Source organism: Mixophyes fleayi, chromosome 7 (genome assembly GCF_038048845.1).
Source record: "Mixophyes fleayi isolate aMixFle1 chromosome 7, aMixFle1.hap1, whole genome shotgun sequence".
NCBI lineage: Eukaryota > Metazoa > Chordata > Amphibia > Anura > Limnodynastidae > Mixophyes > Mixophyes fleayi.
The window spans coordinates 49,799,179-49,825,111 of record NC_134408.1 but is presented as its reverse complement, the minus strand read 5'-3'; the positions used below and the strand labels follow the sequence as shown (position 1 = coordinate 49,825,111).

Below are 25,933 nucleotides of genomic sequence, written 5' to 3'. Positions count from 1 at the left end.
TTGGTGTCATTTCTGATTCTGAGCATACATTATCCTCTAATGCCTTACTGTTTTCTTTTCTATTTAAAGATGTTTTCTTGCAGCTCGGCTTTCACGCGTAACAGTAGTTGTGCACCACTTTTAGACAAATTACTCGGTCTTGCTTGGTCACGAGTGACCGTACAAGAAGAAGGCTCAATAACATTTTTAGATCTGCCACTAATAGAGAAAGGCGAAGGCCTCATTCTTTCTTTGCCACTGCTTGTGTAGAATGGCATGTTGGCATTTTTTTTTATTGGCAGTTAGCTTTTCCTCAGTTACACTTCTTTTTCGCTTCAACACAGTAAATTTTTTATTGGTGTGTGTTTTTTTTCCCTGATTTAAAAAGACTATGTACTTTTACATATGCTTTACCAGATGACGTACTGGAAACACTACCATCAGGACTGGTGCCAGAACCTGCTTGCTGATTCTGCTCATATGTGGACTGCTTTGAATCCATTTTAATGAGCCCAAACCACTTGTAGTGCAAAAAAGTGTAGAAATACTGCTGACAAATATGACTTTTGACAGCCCGAAAAATTAGTGTTTCACACTGGGGAATATGGGACACCCCAAAGCACTTGTAGTGCAAAATATTGTATTAGATAGATACTGCTGACAAATATGACTTTTGACAGCCCGAAAAATTAGTGTTTCACACTGGGAATATGGGACACCCCAAAGCACTTGTAGTGCAAAATATTGTATTAGATAGATACTGCTGACAAATATGACTTTTGACAGCCAGAAAAATTAGTGTTTCACACTGGGGAATATGGGACACCCCAAAGCACTTGTAGTGCAAAATATTGTATTAGATAGATACTGCTGACAAATATGACTTTTGACAGCCAGAAAAATTAGTGTTTCACACTGGGGAATATGGGACACCCCAAAGCACTTGTAGTGCAAAAAAAATTGAAAAAAAAAAGCCTTCTCTATCCTCCTCTCTTCCTGCTCTAACAATTGCTAATAGAATTGGTAATATTAATAGAATTGAATAGAATAGAATTGAAACAATAATGTGTACAATTATTGCTCTGTCCCTGCTCTAATATAGCCTGTGACCTAACCCTGCTCTCTCCCTGTGTAAAATGGCGATGGATTGCTGTGGAGGCGGGTATTTATGCTTTTCAAATCTCGTGAGAACCGAGCTCAGAAATACGAATACGTCACAATGATGTTTTGCCTCGATTTCGATACCGAACGGGCGGGAGAGTACCGAGCCAAGCTCGGATAGGCAAAGTTTGGGTGGGTTCGGATCTCTGGGAACCGAGCCCGCCCATCTCTATTTTTAACCCATACAGATATTAGTAATGATGTGTGCATATACTGTGTATTCTTGCTAAATTCCTTTAGTTAGTCTTTTATAGAGCTGTAGCCATAAGAATGAATGTAATGTAAAAATGTTCATGTGACACTCACTAAAAAGGGGTCAACCTTGGAACAATACTCTTGCTAATTTGTTACTTGCTTCTGGATCCAGCACTGTGAAATCTGTATGAGGATAGACTTATATGATCTTCTAACTCAGGGGTGTCCAACCTTTTAGCTTCCCTGGGCCACATTGGAAGATGACGAGTTGATTGGGCCGCACATAAGATACACTAACAATAGCGATAGCTGATCATCCAAAAAACCATAGAAAACATAGTTAACATATATATATGAGAAAAAAAGTGATTTATATATATATATATATATATATATATATATATATATATATAACTTTTTTTTCAAATCCCCCTATACTTACCTTTCAATCGCCCTGTTCAAAAAATCCTCTCTAGTTATTAAACTATAATAACTTTTTGTATTGTTTCGATGCAATATCAATAAAGTGCATTTAAGCCAGGCATTGTATATCAGGGTGCCCTGACCAGGCCTGTGGTACCTAACATATACATCACTGTGACGTTTTGCTAATTACACCACTATGTTAGTTAAGGGATAACAACTTATAATGGGCCAAAGAGAATAATATATAATGCCCCATTAGTATTACAAGTAGAAGTATGTAGCAGGGAGATAAGGTCCATGATGCTCCAGGACCAGGTGACTTTTATTCACTGGTCAGCGTCCCTTGAAATAATAAAAAAATCCCCCTTAACTTACCTTTTAATCGGCTTGTTCTCCTGTCCTCTTCTCTTCTTTTCTCCAATTCTGTGCTGCTGATTGTTCTTCTCGCACGGGTGTCTCCTCTGTGCTGCGCTCCGCAATGGATGTTGGGCGTGATGACATCACGCCCGACATTCACTGCGAGCACCACACGGAGGAGGAGACAAGGGAGGGAGCCAGAGTACCAGCTGATGTGACCGCGTGACCGCAAGGTAAGTATTTTATTTTTGCAGGATTTTTTTTTCCATTAACAGTGCTGCCCCCTTGCCACAACCATAACTCCTTCTGGGCCACATTTACAGGTGTGCTGGGCCGCATGTGGCCCACGGGCCGCGGGTTGGACAACCCTGTTCTAACTCATAAGAAGGGAATGGTTAAATCCCATTACTGCTACAATTACAAGGGTGACAACAACTCCCAGATCTCTTCTGACACAGAGATACTTACTTAACCCACTTTAAGTCCTCATACACACTAGCTGTGTTTAAATCGATATTCATCTGTGTGCACGCCACGGTAGGCCTCCACTGCACGTCCTTGCAGTGTGGGCACCAGATTCTTAACCCATTTCTCTCTGGGTACAGGGTGTACCCTGCAGGTCCTTTCAGATATCTGCAGGTACTCATCAGTAGTCCCAACAGAGTCCTCAAATTTAGGGCAAGGTAAAGATAACAGTCCTGATCCTCTATGAGGCGCCTCCCCCCAAAACTGCATGGCTGGTGCCCTTTCCTCTTGGTGCCATGCCTCGATAATCTGTGCCCGCTCAGCTGCAGATGCATTGTCTCCTAAGGCCCCCAGCTGGATCTTTAGCCCGGCAGCCCTGCGCTCATCATAGGATAGAGGGGCTGGTTTTGCGGGTGAAGTCTGCTGGGTAGAGGTCTCCGTAGGCTGTTGAGCAGGGATCTCTGCTGTCTGGGCAACTGGTGTACCATGCTGTCGGTACCATTCCCTCAGCGCCTCTCTCATCTCCGCCCTGTTTGACGAATGGCTGATGTCAATGCCCTTGGCACTGCACAGAGTCTCGAGATCCGCCCTGGACACATTTCTGTAATCAGACATCCTGTGCATTCTCCTGGCTGCAGTTATTACTCTTCTGAATAACTCGTCTCTCTTGATTGGGTCCAAACCTCAGAATCAGCCGGAGAACGGATTAGATTTTGGGTCTAATCTGTAGGTCACAGGATTTTCAGCATGGAAGATATTTTCAAACAGGTCTTTGAAGCAAGATGTTTATTTGCTCTCACTGGTTAGAGGTACCAGTGATCAGGTCAGATGTTGAAATCAGAAGAATACATTTCAGTGTACAAGTCAGTGCTTTTTATACAGATTTGGACACAGGCTATTTTTAGAATCAGGATGTAACCCCGTTTACCAAAACATAGATTTACATGCATCGCAAAGCTAACAGTATTTACACTTATCTGTGAAATTCTAGAAATGCTGTGATGTCTTGCATCTTTGTTTTAGTTGCAGAAAATGTAGTAGCATGTTTTAAATTAAACCTTCCTGTCTCCAAGTGAAACCTCACACATCAAAAGGCCTGATTAGCATTCCTTTTGTTCCAACAGTTGCAGAATACACATTCCCAAAGAAAGGTTTAAACTTCTAACAAGTCATTTTCCCACATCACAATACACAGCACACTTTCTAAACAAAGGCTCATTGTATCAGATATATACATCAGAAATAGGCATTTACTTTTAAAAGGTTAAAACAGAAAAAAAAAATTCTACCCTCGTCTCAGGAATAACGATTTCCTATCTCACAATATACACAATATCAAAAATAAGTGCAATGTCACGGGCACTAGGAGTCTTTACCCAGGGATCACCAGGTGGTAGGCTTACCAGAGCAATGTAGATGGTAATAGGGTACTCTGGTAGCAGGGTGATCACGGAACAGGCAATGGTAGATGAGGAGATGCTCAGGAAAGTCTATGACTAGCAGCACTGGTAATATGGAGGTAATACACGAGGAACTGTATGGACAAGGGCAAGTGGAGGTAGTCAGTGGTCTGCGATAGCAAGTTGTACCACTGCTATAGTGAGGAGGAATGTCCAACAGAAACGAGGAGGTGATGAGAGTCAGCGGTCTGCGGATAGCAAGTGGTACCGCTGTCTGAGTGAAGGAATGGAATCCAAGTGGAGGTATCCGGGAAGTCAGTGGTCTGCTGTAGCAAGTTGTACCACTGCTATGTGAGAGGAATGGAACAGGTGATACAGGAACAGGAATCAGTGGTCTGCCTTCAGCAAGTTGTACCACTGAATATATATGTGAGGAGGTGTACGGGGAGAGACTGCAACACAGGATGTACACGGGCACATTAAACACGATCCACAGTAATATGCACAATATATATAAATGACTGAACAGGTCTGCAAATGTAGAAAGTCTCTGAAGTAATCCAGCACAAGGTAACACAGTCAATGATGGCAAAAGACTCAGCGGATTGCAGACTCCAGAGGAGAACCAACACAGTCCAGCAAGATATGCAATACACCAGCACAGTCAATGAGAAGTATGCATACCGTGGTTCAGAAGTAGGCAGTCAGATAGGAGTGCAGCGATACCTGGGCGGCAGGAGGCCGACAGGATGAGAAGTCCCTGGATGTAAGAGGCAGGAGTCTAGTAGGTGCAGCGCACAGGTAAGTAGACCAACAGGGACACGAATCCACAGGAATCAGTAAAACGTGGAACTGGACTCATGGAGGACCCAGGAGAATGGAGATGATCTAGCAGAGGAGTAGCTGATGAGATACGAATCCAATGCTGACAGGAGGGTAGAGACCAGCGGGAAACAGGAAGGCGTGGAGAGCGGATCAGCAGTAGATGGACGATAGCGCTGGCAGCAGCAGCAGGACTAGTCACGATGATGAACACAGGTGAGTTGTCAGCTGGAGACTGTAGTGCACGGAGGCAGCGGATAGGAATCAGCTCACAGTCACGATGATGAACACAGGCGAGTTGCAAGCTGGAGACTGTAGTGCACGGAGGCAGCGGCTAGGAATCAGCTCACAGACTTGATGATGAACAGGTGAGTGGATATGGAGAGAAGGCTGTAGTGCACGGAGGCAGCGGATAGGAATCAGCAAACAGTCACAATGGAATATAATAGCGTTGAAGTGGTATAGAAGACTGTAGTGCACGGAGGCAGCGGATAGGAATCAGCAAACAGTCACAATGGAATATAATAGCGTTGAAGTGGTATAGAAGACTGTAGTGCACGGAGGCAGCGGATAGGAATCAGCAAACAGTCACAATGGAATATAATAGCGTTGAAGTGGTATAGAAGACTGTAGTGCACGGAGGCAGCGGATAGGAATCAGCTCACAGTCACGATGATACAGTTGATGGTAGAAGTGGTATGGGAACCACAGTAGTAGAAGTGGTTTGGAAACCACAGAGGTAGAAGTGGTTTGGAAACCACAGGAATCAGCAGCGCTGAATACACGAGGAAACACAGGAACACCTTCAGAGACTCATGGGGAATGAGACTCCAAGATCAGGCAACGTGGTGTTGACCACAGGTGCTTAATATAGGGAGTGTTGCCTGATCTGCCAATTAAGTTAAAGGGACATACACTGAAGTATAGGAAAGGGCTGCGCATGCGCAGACCCTCAGGATGGAGGACGACCACGGTTCCTAAATGTCCGGGAAGAAGCACTCACAGTCCGGTGAGTGACAGTACCCCCCCTTTTAAAGGTGGGCACAGAACGCCTGGAACCGGGCTTGTCCGGATTTTTGGAATAAAACTTCTTCAAAAGGGCAGGAGCATTAAGATCTTCAGCTTTGATCCAAGAGCGCTCCTCAGGACCAAAGCCCTTCCAATGAACGAGGAAACGGAGGACTCCTCGCGAAATTTTTGCGTCTAGTACCTCAGTAATTTCGAAATCCTCCTCCTGATGAACTTGAACTGGCTGCGGAGCTGAGGGAGGTTTTGAAAAACGGTTGATAATAAGAGGCTTGAGTAAGGACACATGGAAGGCATTAGAAATCCGAAGATTCTTAGGAAGAAGAAGTTTCACACATACTGGATTGATTACTTGAATGATCCTATATGGACCAATAAAACGAGGGGCGAATTTCATAGATGGGACCTTCAAACGAATGTTTTTAGTAGATAACCAGACACGATCTCCAATTTTTAGTGGTGGAATAGCCCGCCTCTTCTTATCTGCGAAAGATTTATATTTGATAGATGTTTTCTTCAAACAGGTTTTGACCTGAGACCAGATATTTTTAAAGGTCTGACAGGCAGTCTCCACCGCTGGAACTTGGGTGGGCGGGAGGGCAGGAAATTCCGGAAAAGACGGATGGTGACCGTAGACCACAAAAAATGGAGTTTTGGATGATGACTCATGGTACATGTTGTTATGGGCGAATTCGGCCCAAGGAAGCAACTCTACCCAGTTGTCTTGATTGGCTGAAGAGAACATCCTTATAAAAGTCTCAAGATCTTGATTGACACGCTCAGTCTGTCCGTTAGATTGCGGATGGTAAGAAGATGAGAGTGCTAATCGTATGCCCAAGGTTTTACAAAGGGCTCGCCAGAATCTGGAAACGAATTGTACTCCTCTATCTGACACAATCTCAGACGGACATCCATGGATGCGGAAGATCTCTTTAATGAAATGTTCAGCCAGGATAGACGAGGAAGGCAAACCAGACAGAGGGACGAAATGAGCCATCTTCGAAAATCTGTCCAGCACCACCCAAATAGTGTTATGATTCTTACTAGGTGGTAAGTCAGTAACGAAATCCATACTAATATGGGTCCACGGCTTGGACGGAATGGGTAGTGGTCGCAGCAACCCTGCTGGAGTTCTGCGGGAGGATTTGAACTGGGAACATATTTCACAGGAAGCAATGAACTCTTTGACGTCTCTCCTCATTGAAGGCCACCAGTAACTTCGAGAGAGCATCTCAAAGGTCTTGTGTTCACCGGCGTGTCCAGAAAAACGAGAGGCATGGAACCACGAAAGGATTTTCCTCCTTAGAGTAGGAGGCACGAGAGTCTTCCCAAATGGTAGCGTTTTGGTGGATGAAGCAGCCAGTGAGATACATTTGGGGTCTAGAATGGTATGGTTGGAAACCTTTTCTATATCAGAGGACGTCACAAAAGCTCTAGATAAAGCATCAGCTTTTTTGTTCTTGGCAGCTGGTTTGAAGGTTATTATTAATTCAAAACGGGAAAAGAAAAGAGACCATCTTGCTTGGCGAGGGTTCAAGCATTGGGCAGACTGAAGATATGACAAGTTCTTATGATCCGTGAAGATCGTCACCGGATGGCGAGCTCCTTCCAATAAGTATCTCCACTCCTCTAATGCAGCTTTGATAGCCAGTAACTCCTTGTCCCCGATAGTATAATTCTTCTCTGCGGGCAGAAGACCCCGAGAATAGAAGGCACAAGGATGGAATTTTTGCTGTTCAGAGCGTTGGGAGAGAATGGCTCCCAAGCCCACATTAGAGGCATCTACTTCGAGAAAGAAGGGGAGTGTCACATCAGGCTGTCGAAGGATTGGAGCCGAAGAGAAGGACTCTTTGAGTGTTTGAAAGGCTTGAAGAGCCTCAGGCGACCATTGCTTAGGATTAGCCCCTTTTCGAGTCAGGGCCACAATAGGAGATGCAATGGAAGAAAAGTCTTGAATGAAGCGTCTATAGTAATTGGCAAAACCTAAAAAACGCTGGATAGCACGAAGAGTAGTTGGCTGGGGCCAATGTAGTACAGCATTCACCTTGTCTGGATCCATCTTCAGGCCAACTCCGGAAACTATATACCCCAAGAATGGAATCTGGGGCAATTCGAATGAACATTTTTCTAATTTACAGAACAATGAATTTTTTCGTAGCCTGGAGAGGACTTCTGCCACATGTTGGTGGTGAGAAGGCAGGTCCTGGGAAAAGATCAATATGTCGTCCAGGTAGACGACGACACATACATATAATAAGTCCCGAAAGATCTCATTGATGAAGCCTTGAAAAACAGCGGGGGCATTACACAGCCCGAAAGGCATTACCAGATATTCGTAATGCCCGTCTCTGGTGTTAAACGCTGTCTTCCATTCGTCACCGGAACGGATTCTGATTAAATTGTAGGCACCACGAAGATCCAACTTAGTAAAAATACGGGCTCCCTTGATGCGATCGAATAGCTCAGTGATCAGCGGAATGGGATACCGATTCTTGATAGTAATGGCATTGAGTCCACGAAAATCTATGCAAGGGCGTAATGATCCATCTTTCTTTTTGACAAAGAAGAACCCAGCTCCAGCGGGAGAGGTGGAAGGTCGAATAAACCCACGCTGGAGGTTCTCCTGTATATACTCAGATGTAGCTTGAGTCTCAGGTAACGAGAGTGGATAGACCCGGCCCCTGGGGGGAGTCTTGCCAGGTAGAAGGTCGATCGGACAATCCCAAGAACGATGAGGAGGAAGACGTTCAGACTGAGCTTTATCAAACACATCGGTAAATGAAGCATATTGAGGAGGGAGTCCCGGTGAGGTAGATGAGATGGAAGATTGCTGTACTTTGAGAGGAATAACTTGGGAAAGGCAACGATGGTGACATTCAGGCCCCCAAGACGTGACTTGAGGGGTGCGCCAGTCAATCTGGGGAGAGTGACACTGAAGCCATGGAAGGCCTAAGACAATCGGACTTGTCGTAACAGGATGGATTAAAAACGATATTTCTTCATGATGCAGGGCACCAATCTGAAGTGTTACTGGAGACATACTCTGAGTGATGAGACCGTTGATGAGACGTGATCCATCTATAGCCGTCACAGTAATGGGTGTTTTTAAGGTAATCACTGGTAGAGACCATTGATTTACTAATGATTTGGAAATAAAATTTCCTGCTGCTCCGGAATCAATTAATGCCTGTGACTCAAAGGTTTTGGTAGCAGAGGAAATCGTAACATCAAAAGCGCAGACTTTAGATTTCATGGAAGATGGAGAGGACTCCAGGGACCCTAACTTCACCTCTCCAGAACTAGTTAGGGTCTGGCATTTCCCGATCTCTTAGGGCAGGAGCTGAGAATATGAGTGGAATCAGCACAATAGATACAGAGTCTATTCTTTACTCTTCGTTTTCTCTCCTCGGAAGATAATTTGGAACGTCCTATCTCCATGGGAATCACAGAGGGTGAAACTGGACGAAATTGAGGGTTAGAACGAAGAGGTGCTTTAGCAGAAGTTGTTTTCTCAGCCTCCCTTTCACGAAATCTCATATCAACACGATGGCATAGAGAGATCAAATCTTCAAGTGACGAAGGAAGCTCTTGAGTAGTCAGTGCATCTTTAATTTTATCGGAGAGCCCCTGCCAGAAGGCGGCAACTAGGGCTTCAGTGTTCCACTGAAGTTCAGAGGCTAAGATCCTAAATTGAATGACGTACTGGCCTACTGTATGAGATCCTTGTCGCAGGCGGAGGATGCTGGAAGCAGCGGAGGTCACACGACCTGGTTCATCGAACACACTTCGGAATGTAGAAATGAATTTGGCACTATCTTGCAATATAGGATCATTTCTCTCCCACAGAGGGGAGGCCCAAGCCAGGGCTTGTCCTGAAAACAAAGAGATAAGATAGGCCACTCTGGAACGATGGGTAGAAAAATTTTGAGGTTGGAGCTCAAAATGGACTGAACATTGGTTCAGGAAACCCCTACAAGTTTTGGGGTCTCCATCGTACTTTGACGGAGTAGGCAGGTGAAGCGTGGAAGCTGTAGACACCTGGGATGGCACTGGGGAAACGGAGGAAAGCACAGAAGCCTCAGGAGTAGCTTTCACAGTCTGTCCAGATGTTCCTTGGGAGGTTAATGACTGATAACACTGAAGTAACAGCTGTTGGCGGGCATCCTGTTGCTCCACACGGCTGACCAGATGCTGCAGCATCTCTTTGGCGGTAGGTTCCGTATCTGGGTCTGTCATGGCCTGATCTTACTGTCACGGGCACTAGGAGTCTTTACCCAGGGATCACCAGGTGGTAGGCTTACCAGAGCAATGTAGATGGTAATAGGGTACTCTGGTAGCAGGGTGATCACGGAACAGGCAATGGTAGATGAGGAGATGCTCAGGAAAGTCTATGACTAGCAGCACTGGTAATATGGAGGTAATACACGAGGAACTGTATGGACAAGGGCAAGTGGAGGTAGTCAGTGGTCTGCGATAGCAAGTTGTACCACTGCTATAGTGAGGAGGAATGTCCAACAGAAACGAGGAGGTGATGAGAGTCAGCGGTCTGCGGATAGCAAGTGGTACCGCTGTCTGAGTGAAGGAATGGAATCCAAGTGGAGGTATCCGGGAAGTCAGTGGTCTGCGGTAGCAAGTTGTACCACTGCTATGTGAGAGGAATGGAACAGGTGATACAGGAACAGGAATCAGTGGTCTGCCTTCAGCAAGTTGTACCACTGAATATATATGTGAGGAGGTGTACGGGGAGAGACTGCAACACAGGATGTACACGGGCACATTAAACACGATCCACAGTAATATGCACAATATATATAAATGACTGAACAGGTCTGCAAATGTAGAAAGTCTCTGAAGTAATCCAGCACAAGGTAACACAGTCAATGATGGCAAAAGACTCAGCGGATTGCAGACTCCAGAGGAGAACCAACACAGTCCAGCAAGATATGCAATACACCAGCACAGTCAATGAGAAGTATGCATACCGTGTTTCAGAAGTAGGCAGTCAGATAGGAGTGCAGCGATACCTGGGCGGCAGGAGGCCGACAGGATGAGAAGTCCCTGGATGTAAGAGGCAGGAGTCTAGTAGGTGCAGCGCACAGGTAAGTAGACCAACAGGGACACGAATCCACAGGAATCAGTAAAACGTGGAACTGGACTCATGGAGGACCCAGGAGAATGGAGATGATCTAGCAGAGGAGTAGCTGATGAGATACGAATCCAATGCTGACAGGAGGGTAGAGACCAGCGGGAAACAGGAAGGCGTGGAGAGCGGATCAGCAGTAGATGGACGATAGCGCTGGCAGCAGCAGCAGGACTAGTCACGATGATGAACACAGGCGAGTTGTCAGCTGGAGACTGTAGTGCACGGAGGCAGCGGATAGGAATCAGCTCACAGTCACGATGATGAACACAGGCGAGTTGCAAGCTGGAGACTGTAGTGCACGGAGGCAGCGGCTAGGAATCAGCTCACAGACTTGATGATGAACAGGTGAGTGGATATGGAGAGAAGGCTGTAGTGCACGGAGGCAGCGGATAGGAATCAGCAAACAGTCACAATGGAATATAATAGCGTTGAAGTGGTATAGAAGACTGTAGTGCACGGAGGCAGCGGATAGGAATCAGCAAACAGTCACAATGGAATATAATAGCGTTGAAGTGGTATAGAAGACTGTAGTGCACGGAGGCAGCGGATAGGAATCAGCAAACAGTCACAATGGAATATAATAGCGTTGAAGTGGTATAGAAGACTGTAGTGCACGGAGGCAGCGGATAGGAATCAGCTCACAGTCACGATGATACAGTTGATGGTAGAAGTGGTATGGGAACCACAGTAGTAGAAGTGGTTTGGAAACCACAGAGGTAGAAGTGGTTTGGAAACCACAGGAATCAGCAGCGCTGAATACACGAGGAAACACAGGAACACCTTCAGAGACTCATGGGGAATGAGACTCCAAGATCAGGCAACGTGGTGTTGACCACAGGTGCTTAATATAGGGAGTGTTGCCTGATCTGCCAATTAAGTTAAAGGGACATACACTGAAGTATAGGAAAGGGCTGCGCATGCGCAGACCCTCAGGATGGAGGACGACCACGGTTCCTAAATGTCCGGGAAGAAGCACTCACAGTCCGGTGAGTGACATGCAAGTGCAATTATATAAATAAGCGCCTTGCGCTATTTCCTTTGAATAAATATGTACCAAAAGTTATTTATCAGTGATCCAGTCACAGTTTTGTTTTAACTGGTTAATTATGGTTAAGGACTGGAGTGCTTTAAGTGCAATCTTTGCTTTTTTCTTTCTCCTATGAAAGTGCTTGCCAGCACAGAAACAGGTCAAGGTATCAATGTTACCATAAACCAGCCAGATCAATCAACAAATTAAAATTAAGACCTGTTTTGGATTGAATTCATTGCAGTGAATTGCCAAAACGAAATTTATTGGATCCATCTACAGAAAAGTGTGCAAGCGGATTTGATCTGCTATTCACTGATTAATCACTTAATCACTGGGAAGCCTTTCTTGCAGCATCTGGTGAAAGTATGGGGTGAGTCTCGATTGCAGTGCCCTCAGCGGCAGGACTTTAATCCTGTGGTAATATAATACAACCACCGAGAACCTTCCTATATTAGACTTGCCTAATTATATTTTGAATATTCAATAGCACAAATTCTAATAAATTTACTCACTGTTGAATAGCATTGGGTCACATCCTATTTACCATATTCCGTTTGCACATGTACTGTATAACACTATGTATGTAATCAGATAATTATTAGTTACCAACACCCGCTGGCTATTGTTGTTACATTTATGTTGATTTTTATCTATGCTTTTTAATAAATGTTTTTACATATTCGATTCTGTGATAGATTTGTCTTTTCTTTAAGTGTAAAGCGCAGCCAAACTTGTTTTGTTTATTTCTTACCATTGTTAGAGAGCACACTAAAGCTAAGTACACACTGGAACTTTTTCATCCAATCATCGTGCAAAACAGCCGACATACAACCGTTCGTTCGGATGATGGCTTAATGTGTTTAATTACACGATGGTCGAAAGTCGCATGAAAGTGCCGATTGTCGTTTTTTTGGGTGCTATACTCTCATTCCAATCATGTAATGTGTATAATGTGATGTGTAATGTGATCATGTATAATGTGATCATGTAATGTGTATAAATTTCCGATCAATCCACTACCAACTGCCGACAGTTCCTCAAGCTGTGACTGCTTTGGGGATGTGTGTATGTAAATTTCTGATACCTGTACGTCTCCCATGTTGAGCGTGGTCCGCACGTCAGTCAATTGGTAATTAGGTGAAAAGAATTTGCTGCTGTGCGGTTGCGAACGAACGCACACTGTAAACAAGTATGTTGGGTTATTCTTAATGATTGAGGATATCTCTACAGGGACCACATATGTCATTGCCATGTGTACGAAATCCAAAATTTTTTAACATGACAATATGGCTGGTAAAAGTCGCTGCCTGGTTGGTCGGTCTTTCAGTAATCGTTTAAAATGATCGTTAGTAACATCGTTGTAGATAACACGTTGGTCAGAAAATTCTGTAGTGTGTACCTACCCTAAGACTAGTAGCAGCTTACACTTAATGAACTGATTTTCTATACTGACAACACCAGTGGTTAAAAGATTTCTCCTTTTCTAATATATTTAATCAGGCTTTTTAACTTGTTTGAAGAAAATGGATTTCCTATTTAAACCAAATAGTCTCCAGCACTTTAGTTTGTTCATTACTTAACTTAGAACCCTTTCTGGTTACAATGATCTTATTATTTGACAGTTTAATTAGGCAATATGCATATTTACCTCTCTGTTGACCTGGTGAACATTAAGAGCTTGTTACCAACCCAGCTGTCTTATAAAATAAGAGTGCATTCAAAGCCCTTTTAAACACTTTCATTTGGTGGATTTGTATATGTCAATGGTGTATCTATGGCATTTATGTCTGATTATTGGGGTCCACTGTATGAACAACAATTGTAAGATTATTTATATTCCCCTCCCCTGCAATGCCCACACTGCATCCCATCTGAAAAAGGTTGGCTTGGCCAAGCAGCATATCTGCTTCCCATCTTATACCAACCACATTGCACACTACAGTCAGTAATTAAGTCTGCCTTAGGCTTCATGGCCTGGTCTGATCATGCTCTAGTTCATAAGGAACTCTGTAACCAGGCAAGGATAGCACAGTCTCCACCGTGGAGATTAAGTTAATCATTAATAGACTTTTCAGTGTTTGCTGCAAAATTAGCACAAGTAATCACACTCCCCAGTCCATGCTTGGCCAGCATTGAGGGCGGAATTTCCATGTGATCTAGGAAAGAGGAATGAGGAACAACCATGTTACACTGTGATTGATTAACAGTGAAGCCTGCTTCATATTACAGTGCCAGCAGTGTTGGTCTGGTCCTTGTTGCTTTGCACTTCTCTCGGTGCATATGTGTGACAGATCATGTGATATGTGAAAAAAGATTGGACCATATATGCTGTTATTAAGCCAGTATGAAGCAGCCTGTACTGTTAACCAATCACACTGTCACTGCTTCTTTCTGGTTACTATAACAACAACTCCAAAACTATACAGTACAGCTGGAGGAGATAATGGGGGCAGATGATGGCATTATTGATTGTTGGTATTAGGGTGCATGGTGGAATGGAGAAGCAACCTTTTTTTCAATGGACATTGCTGCAAACTGGCATTGGAGGATATACTGGCACTGGGAAGCATTAATCCATAATTGCTTTGGTGCATAGTGCTATTGGGGACACATTGCCACTCATAGGAATTTCTCGATGCTAGCACTTGTGTAAAATATTGCATACTGCCACTGGGTATACTGGTGTTATACTGGCAATGGGGCTCATATTGTAAATACTACTGGAAGTATGCTTCATGATGGCAATGTGGGACCAACTGGCATGGAAGCATAACCATATTAGGCGTGTGACATAATTAAATAGAATATGCCCTAAATTCAGCAGCATTGAGGGACTCAATATGTTCTCTTTTTTGTCTTCCGAAACTTGGTAACCCTAATAACAGATTATATGACCATTTAACGTGATCACTGAATTCACCTGCTTTAATCCAGGTAGATTAAGAACATCTTCATCGTAAAGAAGAAAAAGGAGTACTGGAAGTGATGATATGGCCCCCACAGATCCCTGATCTCAACATCATTGAGTCTGTCTGGGATTACATGAAGAGACAGAAGGATTTGCGCAAGCCTACAGCCACAGAAGATCTGTGGTTAGTTCTCCAAGATTTTTGGAACAACATCCCTTCCAAGTTCCTTCAAACCTGTGTGCCAATGTACCTAGAAGAATTGATGCATTGATGCTGTTTTGAAGGAAAAAGGGTGGTCACACCAAATATTAATTTCATTTAGATTTCTCTTCTGTTCATTCACTTTGCATTTTTGTTAATTGCTTTCTATTTTTGAAAGCATTTTTACTTTGCACCTTTTTTCCACACCTGCCTAAAACTTTTGAAAAGTATTGTATGTCTCACAGTGCACAAAGTTTTTAATCCCTTGTTAAATTGCCTATAACAGATGATGAATTATAAACACAGTACCGTTCTCTGGACACCCATATAAACTGATTTAGAATCAGCAGAACACAAGCATCATTGGTGTACTGGCTTGTTAATAACATATAGTGACTTAGAGCAGACGACTGCCTTTGTCAGATCATTCAGACCTACTTGGTAGACTCTAATTCCCAAGTCAGATCATATAGTTCAAATGTGTCAGAATACGCTATTTCTAGATACAATGTTGCAGTAAGTCATAGTGGGCAGTTATTAGTTCAGGAATTGTTCATAAATGTCTCAGTTTATAACAGCTAATAACAGTAAGAGTGCCAAGAGGAATTTCAAGCCCTGTTACAGCAAGTTTTTGGCGCCGCCTCCGTAGATGAGGAGAGAAAGGGTTGTGTGTCGCCGCACAGTGGCTGCACTGACAGTGAAGCCGTGGCCACATCGTATTGGGGTCGAGGTCAACATGGGGTATGTCCTCTTTGTACATGACATTTTATGTATTAAAACTGTGTTGCTCTCACCTACCTGTTATTCCAGCTGTTATTATCACAATCGGGTACTGGAGTCTCGTATTGACCCCAGAATGTTGGGACCTGTTTGGAAAATGTATAGGTACATGAAATATGGAAAGCCGAGCAATAAGTGAACAGAGTACATAACAGATCACGCAGTATATAATATATACATTATAATAAAACATCACATTTATCACTCATTTTAAAACATTGTAATATTTTGCTATTATTTTACTGACACATAATAAAAGTTATGTTTTATTATATCTTTTGTGTTTGGCCTACGTGTGGATTCATTAATCAAAATTACCCAAAGAGTGCTACTTAAAATAGTAGCACTTTTACTCTTCTTTTTGACTTATGGTAACGACATACTACTTAGAGAGCACCCAAGAAATAATTCAATAATGTACATGTATGGTGTACTTTAGACTAATATCTGTCTGGTGTGGTGGGTTTTCGGCTACTGGCTACACACCAAGTAATGTAATATAAAGCTTATCACACACGCAAAAGGTGCACATTTAATAAAAAACAGTCACAATATAGCCTCACTCATGATTTAATTAAGCCATAAAGAGTCTATAACAAGAAGTATTTTAGAAGAAGTCACTAAAGTAGTGGGTGGTTGGACTCTAACATTTACACTTATATACCTTTGCATCACCGTACATCGAAGTGTTCATCTATTTAAGTGAAGACAGACAGTATAAATCTTGATGTTGTTTGTGTGGACCATCGAGGCTCATCAGTCCAAAATAAAGATATTATCTATCTTCTGAGACGTGACATGTTTCAGTAAGATAATAAATGATAGTAACTCAGCAATTATATACTACTATACAATCCCCATACAGAGCTGAGAAACATGCCTATATCATTATTAATACTAGTCATTTATCTTCAATATTACCAACATATCCACATAGTTAAAAATTAAAGGTCATTTACAATGTTAAAGTGATAACCCTGGGAAATTGTTTACACTCTAAAGGAAGCAGGGACATATCCTAATATGGTTTATATGATTAGTCTTCTTGCCAGTTTTTTGCATACATAGTTATTGTCAAAGAAGTTAGAGGAGACAGGATCTACATTCCTATCTTTTTCAGACAGTGTCCATTCCGGTTTGCTGACACAATTGCTTATGAAATGCTATAAAACTTTCCCACACTTTGAAAAAAGCTATTTTCTTTAGAAATAGACCATGTGCATGTAATTATATGACAGTCTTACAAATGGTGATGATAGTTTGACCCTTTTTTTATAGAAAGATATTTCATACTATGACCCAAGGGTGTGGTAAGTTCCCCACTGCATTTAAAGCATTATTTCCACCTTTCCTAAGTGCAATATGTGTTACTCACTTTAGGACAACAATAATTGATACCATTAATTAGTTTCTGGAATCAGTATAACCTTTCAATTTTGCATGCAGTTGGCTTTAGGTTCAATGCAAACCTTAGATCTTTGTTGGTGACACAATCTTACCCCACCTGCTCTACCTCTCCACTGCCCATCTCTCCTGTTCTCCAAAAATGAAGTTAAAGTCAGGAAAACTAAATCTGCAACATTACACCCTATAATTATATCTTAAAAACAAATCTTTTAATTCCTTTGAAAACTCTCATACACAAAATTGGGAACCAACAAGTTCCTTTTGTTTTTTTAACAGCAGAATCTGTAGGCTGTTTTATAGAAATGAGGAAACTAACCATCTACAAAGAAATTGTGGTGGGTATAATGTTTCTTCATATGAAATTTTAACGTCATCTGTTAAATTCACTCTCTGAGATATATCTACAGATATGAATTCATTTAAAGAGATTCTGCCGCTTATAAGGAAGACTGTTTTTGGCTTTACATCATGTAAATTAAGATTATATCTCAAATCCCTGGTTGAGATGGGAGTAATATCCTTAGAATATTATCATAGTTTGCTTGGTGAGAGTGACACTGAAGACCTCTGCAGGAAAATAGCCTTAGCCTTAGCTGAAAATCCGGAAAGTCATCATATACTGGTATCATCTCTATGTGGAAAGAAGGAACCAACTCCAATAATCTGTAAGTCGATCAATCAATGTATATGTTTAACCCTTTCATTCCTAAAGAATCATTTAAACTTCAGGTATTACTGTACGTTTTTGGAGATGATAAGTGCTCAAACATGGTTTTTTTGGGCACTCATAACTGAGACTAAAGTATAAAACGTACATGCATATGACATTGTGTGGTATGTGTACATGGATGGTAGTAGTACATATATAATTTCCCTCCACTATGCTCTGTCAGTCTTTGTCACTAGTGTTAGAATTAATACATGTATGTAAATATGTGCAGTTTAGTCACATGTATGTATTGCTTTAGAAAGACTAGTTGTAACTATCTATGCACCCATCCAACTCCCACTTACAGTGTCTGTCTGGTAGTGATAAGACTTATTACAGCACATGAGCAAATTGCCAGGTGGTAGCATAGCAGTATAAACATGGGCCTAATGATATATTGCACGGCATACTTTGAACAGATCTTTTTAAACCAACAAACGAAAATCTCTCTATACAGTTAGGCTCAGCAAATTTTAAGTTTATATTTTCCGTTTTTTGTATTCTCCAGAGCAGAGGTGTCCAAACTCTGTCCTCAAGGGCTACCAACAATTCATGTTTTCTGGATTTTTATCTGTAGAAACAGGTGGGATAATTACAGACCCAGCCAAATAGATTAACTCACCTAGCATGATTAAAGAATTCCTGAAAACATGAACTGTTGGTAGCCCTTGAGGACTGAGTTTGGACACCTCTGCCTCAGAGTGTGCAAGCTATCCTTAGTTTGTGCTTTCTTAGCCAGTTTAAGATGTGTCAGTCAGTTGGCTGCCAGATCTTGCTCCAAAAGCACTCATGGCAAACTTCTTAAATTTAAATCTAAAATTTTACATAAACTCAATCAGGCAGCTATTTTGGCTCTTTAGGCTCCTTTGGCAAATGTAATCTCCTTTGTTTCATCTTTCAGTTTGGTCATATGTGGTATATCTGCACCCCATATATCTTTTGATCCGGACCATAACACTCTCTACACTGACTATTTGATAAATAATTGTCTCTAATACTTATATCATAACTGTATCCAACATCGAACATTCAGCTCATTAATTAAACACTGAACATTACTTACCATTTCCCCAGATCCATCAGGTCTCCTGATTTTTGTAACTGAGGAAGGATTAGGCGCAGTCAGGGCTGCCAAGAAGAATTCAGGGCCCGGGTACAACAAATTCATGGGGCCCCCCCTCATAGTCAAATAAGCCCCAAAAAATTTTTGCGCCGCCTTACGGCGGAGCAAAAAAATTTAGGTGTATGGTCATGCATTCAGGGGCGTAGCTAGCCAAACGGCGGTGCAAAAATTTTGGGAGGTGTGGTCATGCATTTTGGGGCGTGGCAAACGTGCCATTGGGGCGTGGCTAACATAAAAACCACTAGGCTCTCAATTCGCCGGAGCGTCACATATGTTCAAGCACTCCTGACTTTCAGGACATCTACCACCACAGTGTAGTATACAAACAATGCAGTGTGTACACAAACAGTTCAGTCTTGGCCTACACCTTACATTGGGCACAACATTCACCAAAAATTGGTATTGTCCCTACTAGAATCACAACATTTCACATACTGTCCTGCTCTCTCCTACCTGTTCTTCTCACTTTCTCCACCTGTGGCTGCATGTTTCTTTAGTTGCGGCTTGTCTGGATCCTGGAATGCTGGGGGCCCTATTTGGAAAAAAATAGCTACATTTAGATAATTCCAAACAACCCTGGCGTTAAATCAATACCATCCACGATTAATAATTAGGCCTTCCTCCAGCTCCAATATTACAATAATGTGCCCCTTCATCATCGCCATGCCTTATGATCACACTGTGCCCTCCATGCTGTTTTTGCCCCCTTCATCTGGCTCCCCTTCATCAGACTATACTATGCTGCTCCCCCCCTTTTTCAATCCCACTGTGCCATGCCTCCCCCCCCTTTGTAACCCCACTGTGCCATGCTGCCCACCATTTTTTAACCCCACTGTGCCATGCTGACCCCTGTTTATTAACCCCACTGTGCCATACTGCCCCAGTTTTTTAACCCATCTGTGCCCCTCTCATTTTTTCACCCCCTCTGTCATGCTGCCCCCCCCCCCGTTTTTAACCCCTCTGACATGCTGCTTTCCCATTTTTTAACCCCTCTGTGCTCCCCCTCAATTTTTAACCCCTCTGACATGCTGCTTTCCCATTTTTTAACCCCTCTGTGCCCCCACTCATTTTTTAACCCCTCTGACATGCTGCTTCCCCGTTTTTTAACCCCTCTGTGCTCCCCCTCATTTTTTAACCCCTCTGACATGCTGCTTCCCCGTTTTTTAACCCCTCTGTGCTCCCCCTCATTTTTTAACCCCTCTGACATACTGCTTTCCCATTTTTTAACCCCTCTGTGCTCCCCCTCATTTTTTAACCCCTCTGACATGCTGCTTCCCCGTTTTTAACCCCTTTGACATGCTGCTTTCCCGTTTTTTAACCCCTCTGTGCTCCCCCTCATTTTTTAACCCCTCTGACATGCTGCTTCCCCGTTTTTAACCCCTTTGACATGCTGCTTTCCCGTTTTTTAACCCCTCTGTGCTCCCCCTAATTTTTTAACCCCTCTGACATGCTGCTTCCCCGTTTTTAACCCCTCTGACATGCTGCTTCCCCGTTTTTAACCCCTTTGACATGCTGCTTTCCCGTTTTTTAACCCCTCTGTGCTCCCCCTAATTTTTTAACCCCTCTGACATGCTGCTTCCCCGTTTTTAACCCCTCTGACATGCTGCTTCCCCGTTTTTAACCCCTTTGACATGCTGCTTTCCCGTTTTTAACCCCTTTGACATGCTGCTTTCCCGTTTTTTAACCCCTCTGTGCTCCCCCTTATTTTTTAACCCCTCTGTCATGCTGCCCCCCCGTTTTTTAACCCCTTTGTGCCCCCCTCGTTTTCCTCCCTTCACTTACCTTTTCTCCTCTCTTGGTCTTCTCTGCTGCTCTGTGCTCCATTGCTCCAGACTGACTGAATGCTGGGCATGACATGATGACATCACACCCAGCATTCAGACAGTCTGAATAGAGCACAGAGCAGCAGAGAGGAGGGATGCCGGCTCCGCGATCAGGTGAGTATGTTTTGTTTTTTTTTTAAACTAGCCTGCTTCCCCCACCAACGACCGAGCCCCCCCCCCCCCCTGCCAAAAAAAAAAAAAAAAAGAAAAGGAAAAAAAACGTTTTGAAAAAAAATATTTGAAAATTAAAAAAAATCAGCAGCGCAAGGGCCCGGGCCGGGCCCCCTGACATGCCGGGCCCGGGTAATTAGTACCCGCTCCCCCCCCCTCTCGGCGGCCCTGGGCGCAGTACAATATACAAGGTTTGTCTCACTAGTGATTTATGTGGTTTTCTTTTATAATGTATGCTATTATATATTGCTACAATACAATATAGTTTGTTGTGATGTTCAGTAACTAGCATCCTTCTTATCAGCACTGAATACCTTTTAACCAACTAAAACAATAATGAACACTCTTTGGCCAGCACTCATAGACTCATGACCAGTAGACTTATCTTGCTGTTTCGCTACTGCTGAAAAAAAATGTTTCCTCTCTGTTTTTCCCCACAGCAAAATGGCAAAAGAATGCTGGTTGCCTCTCTTCTCTTGATTTCCAACACCCAGTCAGATGTTGGAGATTATAGAGGAGCAGTCTACATTAATACTTATCAGTGCTGACTGTTCTCCTGTAAACAATGTACCATCTTCAGGTTTTGTTGAGGCTAATTGAAATGTTCAGAGCCTGCCAAAAACATTCTGATAGTCCGATGTAGCTACAGTGCCACTTTAGAACCACTGGTTTACAAATGACTTTAATACCTTAGAGTGATTGCTATACAAACAGCGTTCTAGTAAATGCTATATAATACAAAGTTTCTACATTTGACTGACCAATATAAAATACAGAAACCATTGTTGCCTCTTCTTTTTTGATCTCCAACACCCAGCCGGCTGTTGGAGACTATGGAGGAGCAGTCTACATTATTACTTATCATCAGTGATGGCTGTTTTCCTCTAATCAATGTACTCTTTTCAGGGTTTGCTAAGGCTGAATGAAAATTCAGCCATTTTCCGAGCCTGCAACAAACATTCTGGTAGTCCGATGCAGCTAAAGTGGCTGCACTTTTGAACCACTGTGTTGCAAAAAATTTTTATACATACTTATTTTCCACCAGAAGACCGGAGAACGTTAAGGTTTAGTTGTTGGTTATGTTAACAATTATATGGTGTTGCTCAACTCAATCAAGAAATTATTTTGCTATGCAGCCGCCGGACCCGCTGGCACAAAACAGTTATAACAAAGAAATAAAAACATTAATAAACCTGAATATGACCGCCCCCCTCCACAGCCAAAACACATGACAACTTATGCTGGCAGCCGACGGACCTGGAGGCATTGCAGCTGACAGACCTGGAGGCATTGCAGTTGCCAGCACACAAAGGGTTAAAATATATTTTTTTCAAAAAGAGAGAGCAATTAACCCTACTGCAGCCAGCCTAATGCCGGTACTAGCAAAATCTGCGTGACAAAAAGTGTGGGGGCCCCCTAATTTTGCTTGAAGCAGCACTAGGCTGTGCCAGCCAGGGTTGGTGGCACTATATCAGGGGAACTCGCAGCATGGGGTCCGCCTGCTATGATGCCAACCAGCCAGTATTCTTCATTTATAATCATTACGATGGTCCATGACTGTCCCAAAAAAAAACAATAAAAGTATTCCAAAGGTGCGTAGTCATTCATAAAAAAAACAGCTAATTAAATTCACTCCAAGGATCCGTGGCTGTCCATAAAAAAAAAAAAAAAACTTAATAAAATTAACTGCCACATAGGGTCAATTTTACAAGTGTCCACAAACACAGGAAATTGTTGGTTTGGGTCCTGGCTGATCTTCACTGTATTTTTCTCAATTTTTCTGTGTCGTTTTCTGAATGATTTTGTTCCTGGATATCACATATGTCAGATTGTCGGTCATGCTTCTTGCTGACCTTCGAGTCTGATAGTGGAATGACTTCCCTTCAATCCACCATTCACACTATCTGTGGGATACTACCCCCTATTGCGGATACCTTAATAATACCTACATTTCTTAGAACATTGCAGACTCTTGGGGGCTGCTGCAGAGTTGTTTACTCTTAATAAAAAAGAGCACATTTGCAGAAACTAACACATTTCAAGATGCGGCCACCTCCACATCAGCAGCATATGCATCTGGTTCAGAACAAGCCATCATCATCAGCGAGTATTTGCACTTACTTTGTATCTGCAGGTGCTATAGATACACATCCTAATAGGCATATAGACATGTATCTGCATGTCTATGCATTTGCAGAAACATGTACTTGGAATGTGTTCACCTGGGGCTGGCTGGGCTGGTGGGCAGGGAAGCATCCAATCCTGGCCCTGTCCCATAGTGAGCTACCTTGGGCTGGGTAACTGAGATATCTGCATTTTTTCCTTTTAAAACGTTCCTAATAGGCTGCTGAGCCAAGTCTCGTCTCCCTGTGCTAAAATTTGCCAGTCGCCCCCTAGTGTTCACACACCCACTCCCACCCCCATCCCTCTTTTCCAGACACAGGCAGGTTTAAGCTCCTGAATTTTGAAGCCTACACAGGCACATAGGGGCCATTTGTTCTCTCATCCGCTTCTCAGTTGGTGCATACACAAAGACAGCAGATTTTTAATGTTGTGTATTGGCTGATGCTAAAAAGAGTATGTTATAATCATTTTCATGAAAAATGAGATTGTTAGAATTTTAGTACTACTAGGTTCACAGAGACGGTATTGCACAACATATGCTTAGCTGCTTAGGCTCCTGAAAAAAAGTCCCTGGAAATTATTGTAAAATGTTGGCAACAAACTTTACATTACTCATTGAGCGTCTTATCTACAGTTGGATGCAATTTATGCTATTATGCTACTAGCATAGAACGTAAAAAGCATTAACACACCCGTACAGTACTATGTCTACGGCTAAGTGTACAGGGACGCAATGGGCAGATACATCTAAGCCTGCTCTCAGACTGAGACAGGAGTCTTCGCAATGCGCATGTGCAACAAATAAATGCACACTTGGCCTATAGAAATCATACTTACATCCAACTCTACATGACCCCCTGAGTCCCAACTTGCTTTCTTTGGGAACTTGAACAGTGTGTGACATTGTTTCAGAAATTTACTTATTACATATGCATACAGCAATAGTAGTGGACATTGCTTTGAAATAATGGTACTCAAGCCTAGGTGATGCTTCAGTCTTCTATGATCTTTTACTATTGCCTTATACTGTCCCATTTGGGTCTTCCTTCAAGGTTTCTTTTTATCTCAATGGAGTACAGGGTGTTTCATGGAAGCAAAGCAAAAATAAGAGTATAAAAAAACGTTCTCTGTGCACAATAACTTCTGGCATCCTGTCCTGTTAATCATTGCTAGGAAAATGCTACAAAACCATCCTTGCTGAAACTGCATAATTTATATAACGTTTAATTATATGGGATTTAAGTAGGGATGTTTATGCCCCTAAAATTACACCAATCATTAAAAACTGATTACAATTATTAAAAATGCTGATGCATTTTTTTTATCTAACTTCAGGTATAAGTAGTGTTTTTGCACAATTGTCACACATTTAGAGTATGCTTTCCTGTAACACAGGGATGTTTACCTGTCCCCTTGGGGAACTCTGTTCTCATTTCATTTTAGCTGAAAAAAACATATTTGAGGAAGTGGTTGACTCTCAGCTTCTTTATATTCAGTTAATATTTCTCTATAAAGATCTGGCCTCTTGTCAGAGATGGGTCGTACAATTAGCGTTCATTTTTTGTTAGTTATGCTATGCTGCTTTGGAAGGCCATCTGTGTCTTAGCAAATGCATCATCAGGGAAAGGTTCAAAGTTGTCTGCCCTACTTTTCTTCATTTTGTGTATGAAGCAATAGCACCCTGCATACTACCAACATTATATCTGCCTTTTTGCCCTTGGCCTTCATCAAAGAAGGAATCCAAGGTACAGTACACACTTGCAGGCCCAAGCTCACACTATGGTAACTAAAAGGTGCCTGACCTTTGTCAATCCAATCTGTGATGATCCAGATGACCATTAAGCAGGCGCGGGCTGGCATATATCAGCCGGGGGGGCACACAGGCGGCCGCATCACATGACATGCGATGCGGCCGCCTGTGCGCTGACGCGGCCGCATCCCGTTGCATGAGATGCGGCCGGTCAAAATCAATAGATTTTGCAACCGAGGGGCGGCCGGCCGGCCCTAACAGCGCTGCATCTGAGTGGCCCGGGGGACTGATACCCCCCTGCCCCCCTGCCACCCGGGCCAGCCCGCCCCTGCCATTAAGCATGCTTATGGACTTACAGACAAGCTACCTATTATCCTTTCAATGCCCACTATTGAGCTGTAGGTTTTTTTATATTTATGGTAGAGTAGGGTTTCCACTGGACAGATGTCAGGTTGACTAAAAGTTCATCCTTACATGTGTCTAATTTATGATTTATGTTCTGTTGTGATTTATCTGCTCAACTTTTCTGTTCCTACATCTGTCACCTATTTTAAATTTGTTAAATAAACTGACCTTGTTTGGCACTAAGTAGAAACAAGGAAGCATAGCAGTACGAGTTCTCTATCTAAATTACCATGACTCCTGTTGGTGGAACTTAGCCAAGCTAATGTCTGTGCCCCCTATTGGCTTTAGTATAGTGTCTGATATACTATTTAAAGATCAATACATTGACCACTATACAATATAGAGAACATTCCAATGTATAATACACAATACAGGACACATTCCAGTGACCAATAAACACAGAATACTAATGCAGACCCTAATTTTGATGCAACTGTACAATTGTACAATATAGATCCCAAATATGTAGTGTATAGACTACAGACCCCAAGTCTCTGGACCTCATTTACAAAGTACACTGAGGACCC

General features: G+C 42.7%; 1 protein-coding gene across 1 annotated transcript in view; it reads left to right on the top strand.

Moving 5' to 3' along the window:
* The first annotated feature begins 17,719 nt into the window (after positions 1–17,719).
* The window catches only part of CIITA (class II major histocompatibility complex transactivator), a 97,173-nt gene continuing 88,959 nt past the window's right edge, over positions 17,720–25,933 (top strand). Inside the window, exon 1 of the mRNA XM_075179815.1 lies at positions 17,720–17,966. Coding sequence (XP_075035916.1) covers positions 17,807–17,966 — 160 coding nt within the window. The 5' untranslated portion in view covers positions 17,720–17,806. The remainder of the gene's footprint in view (positions 17,967–25,933) is intronic.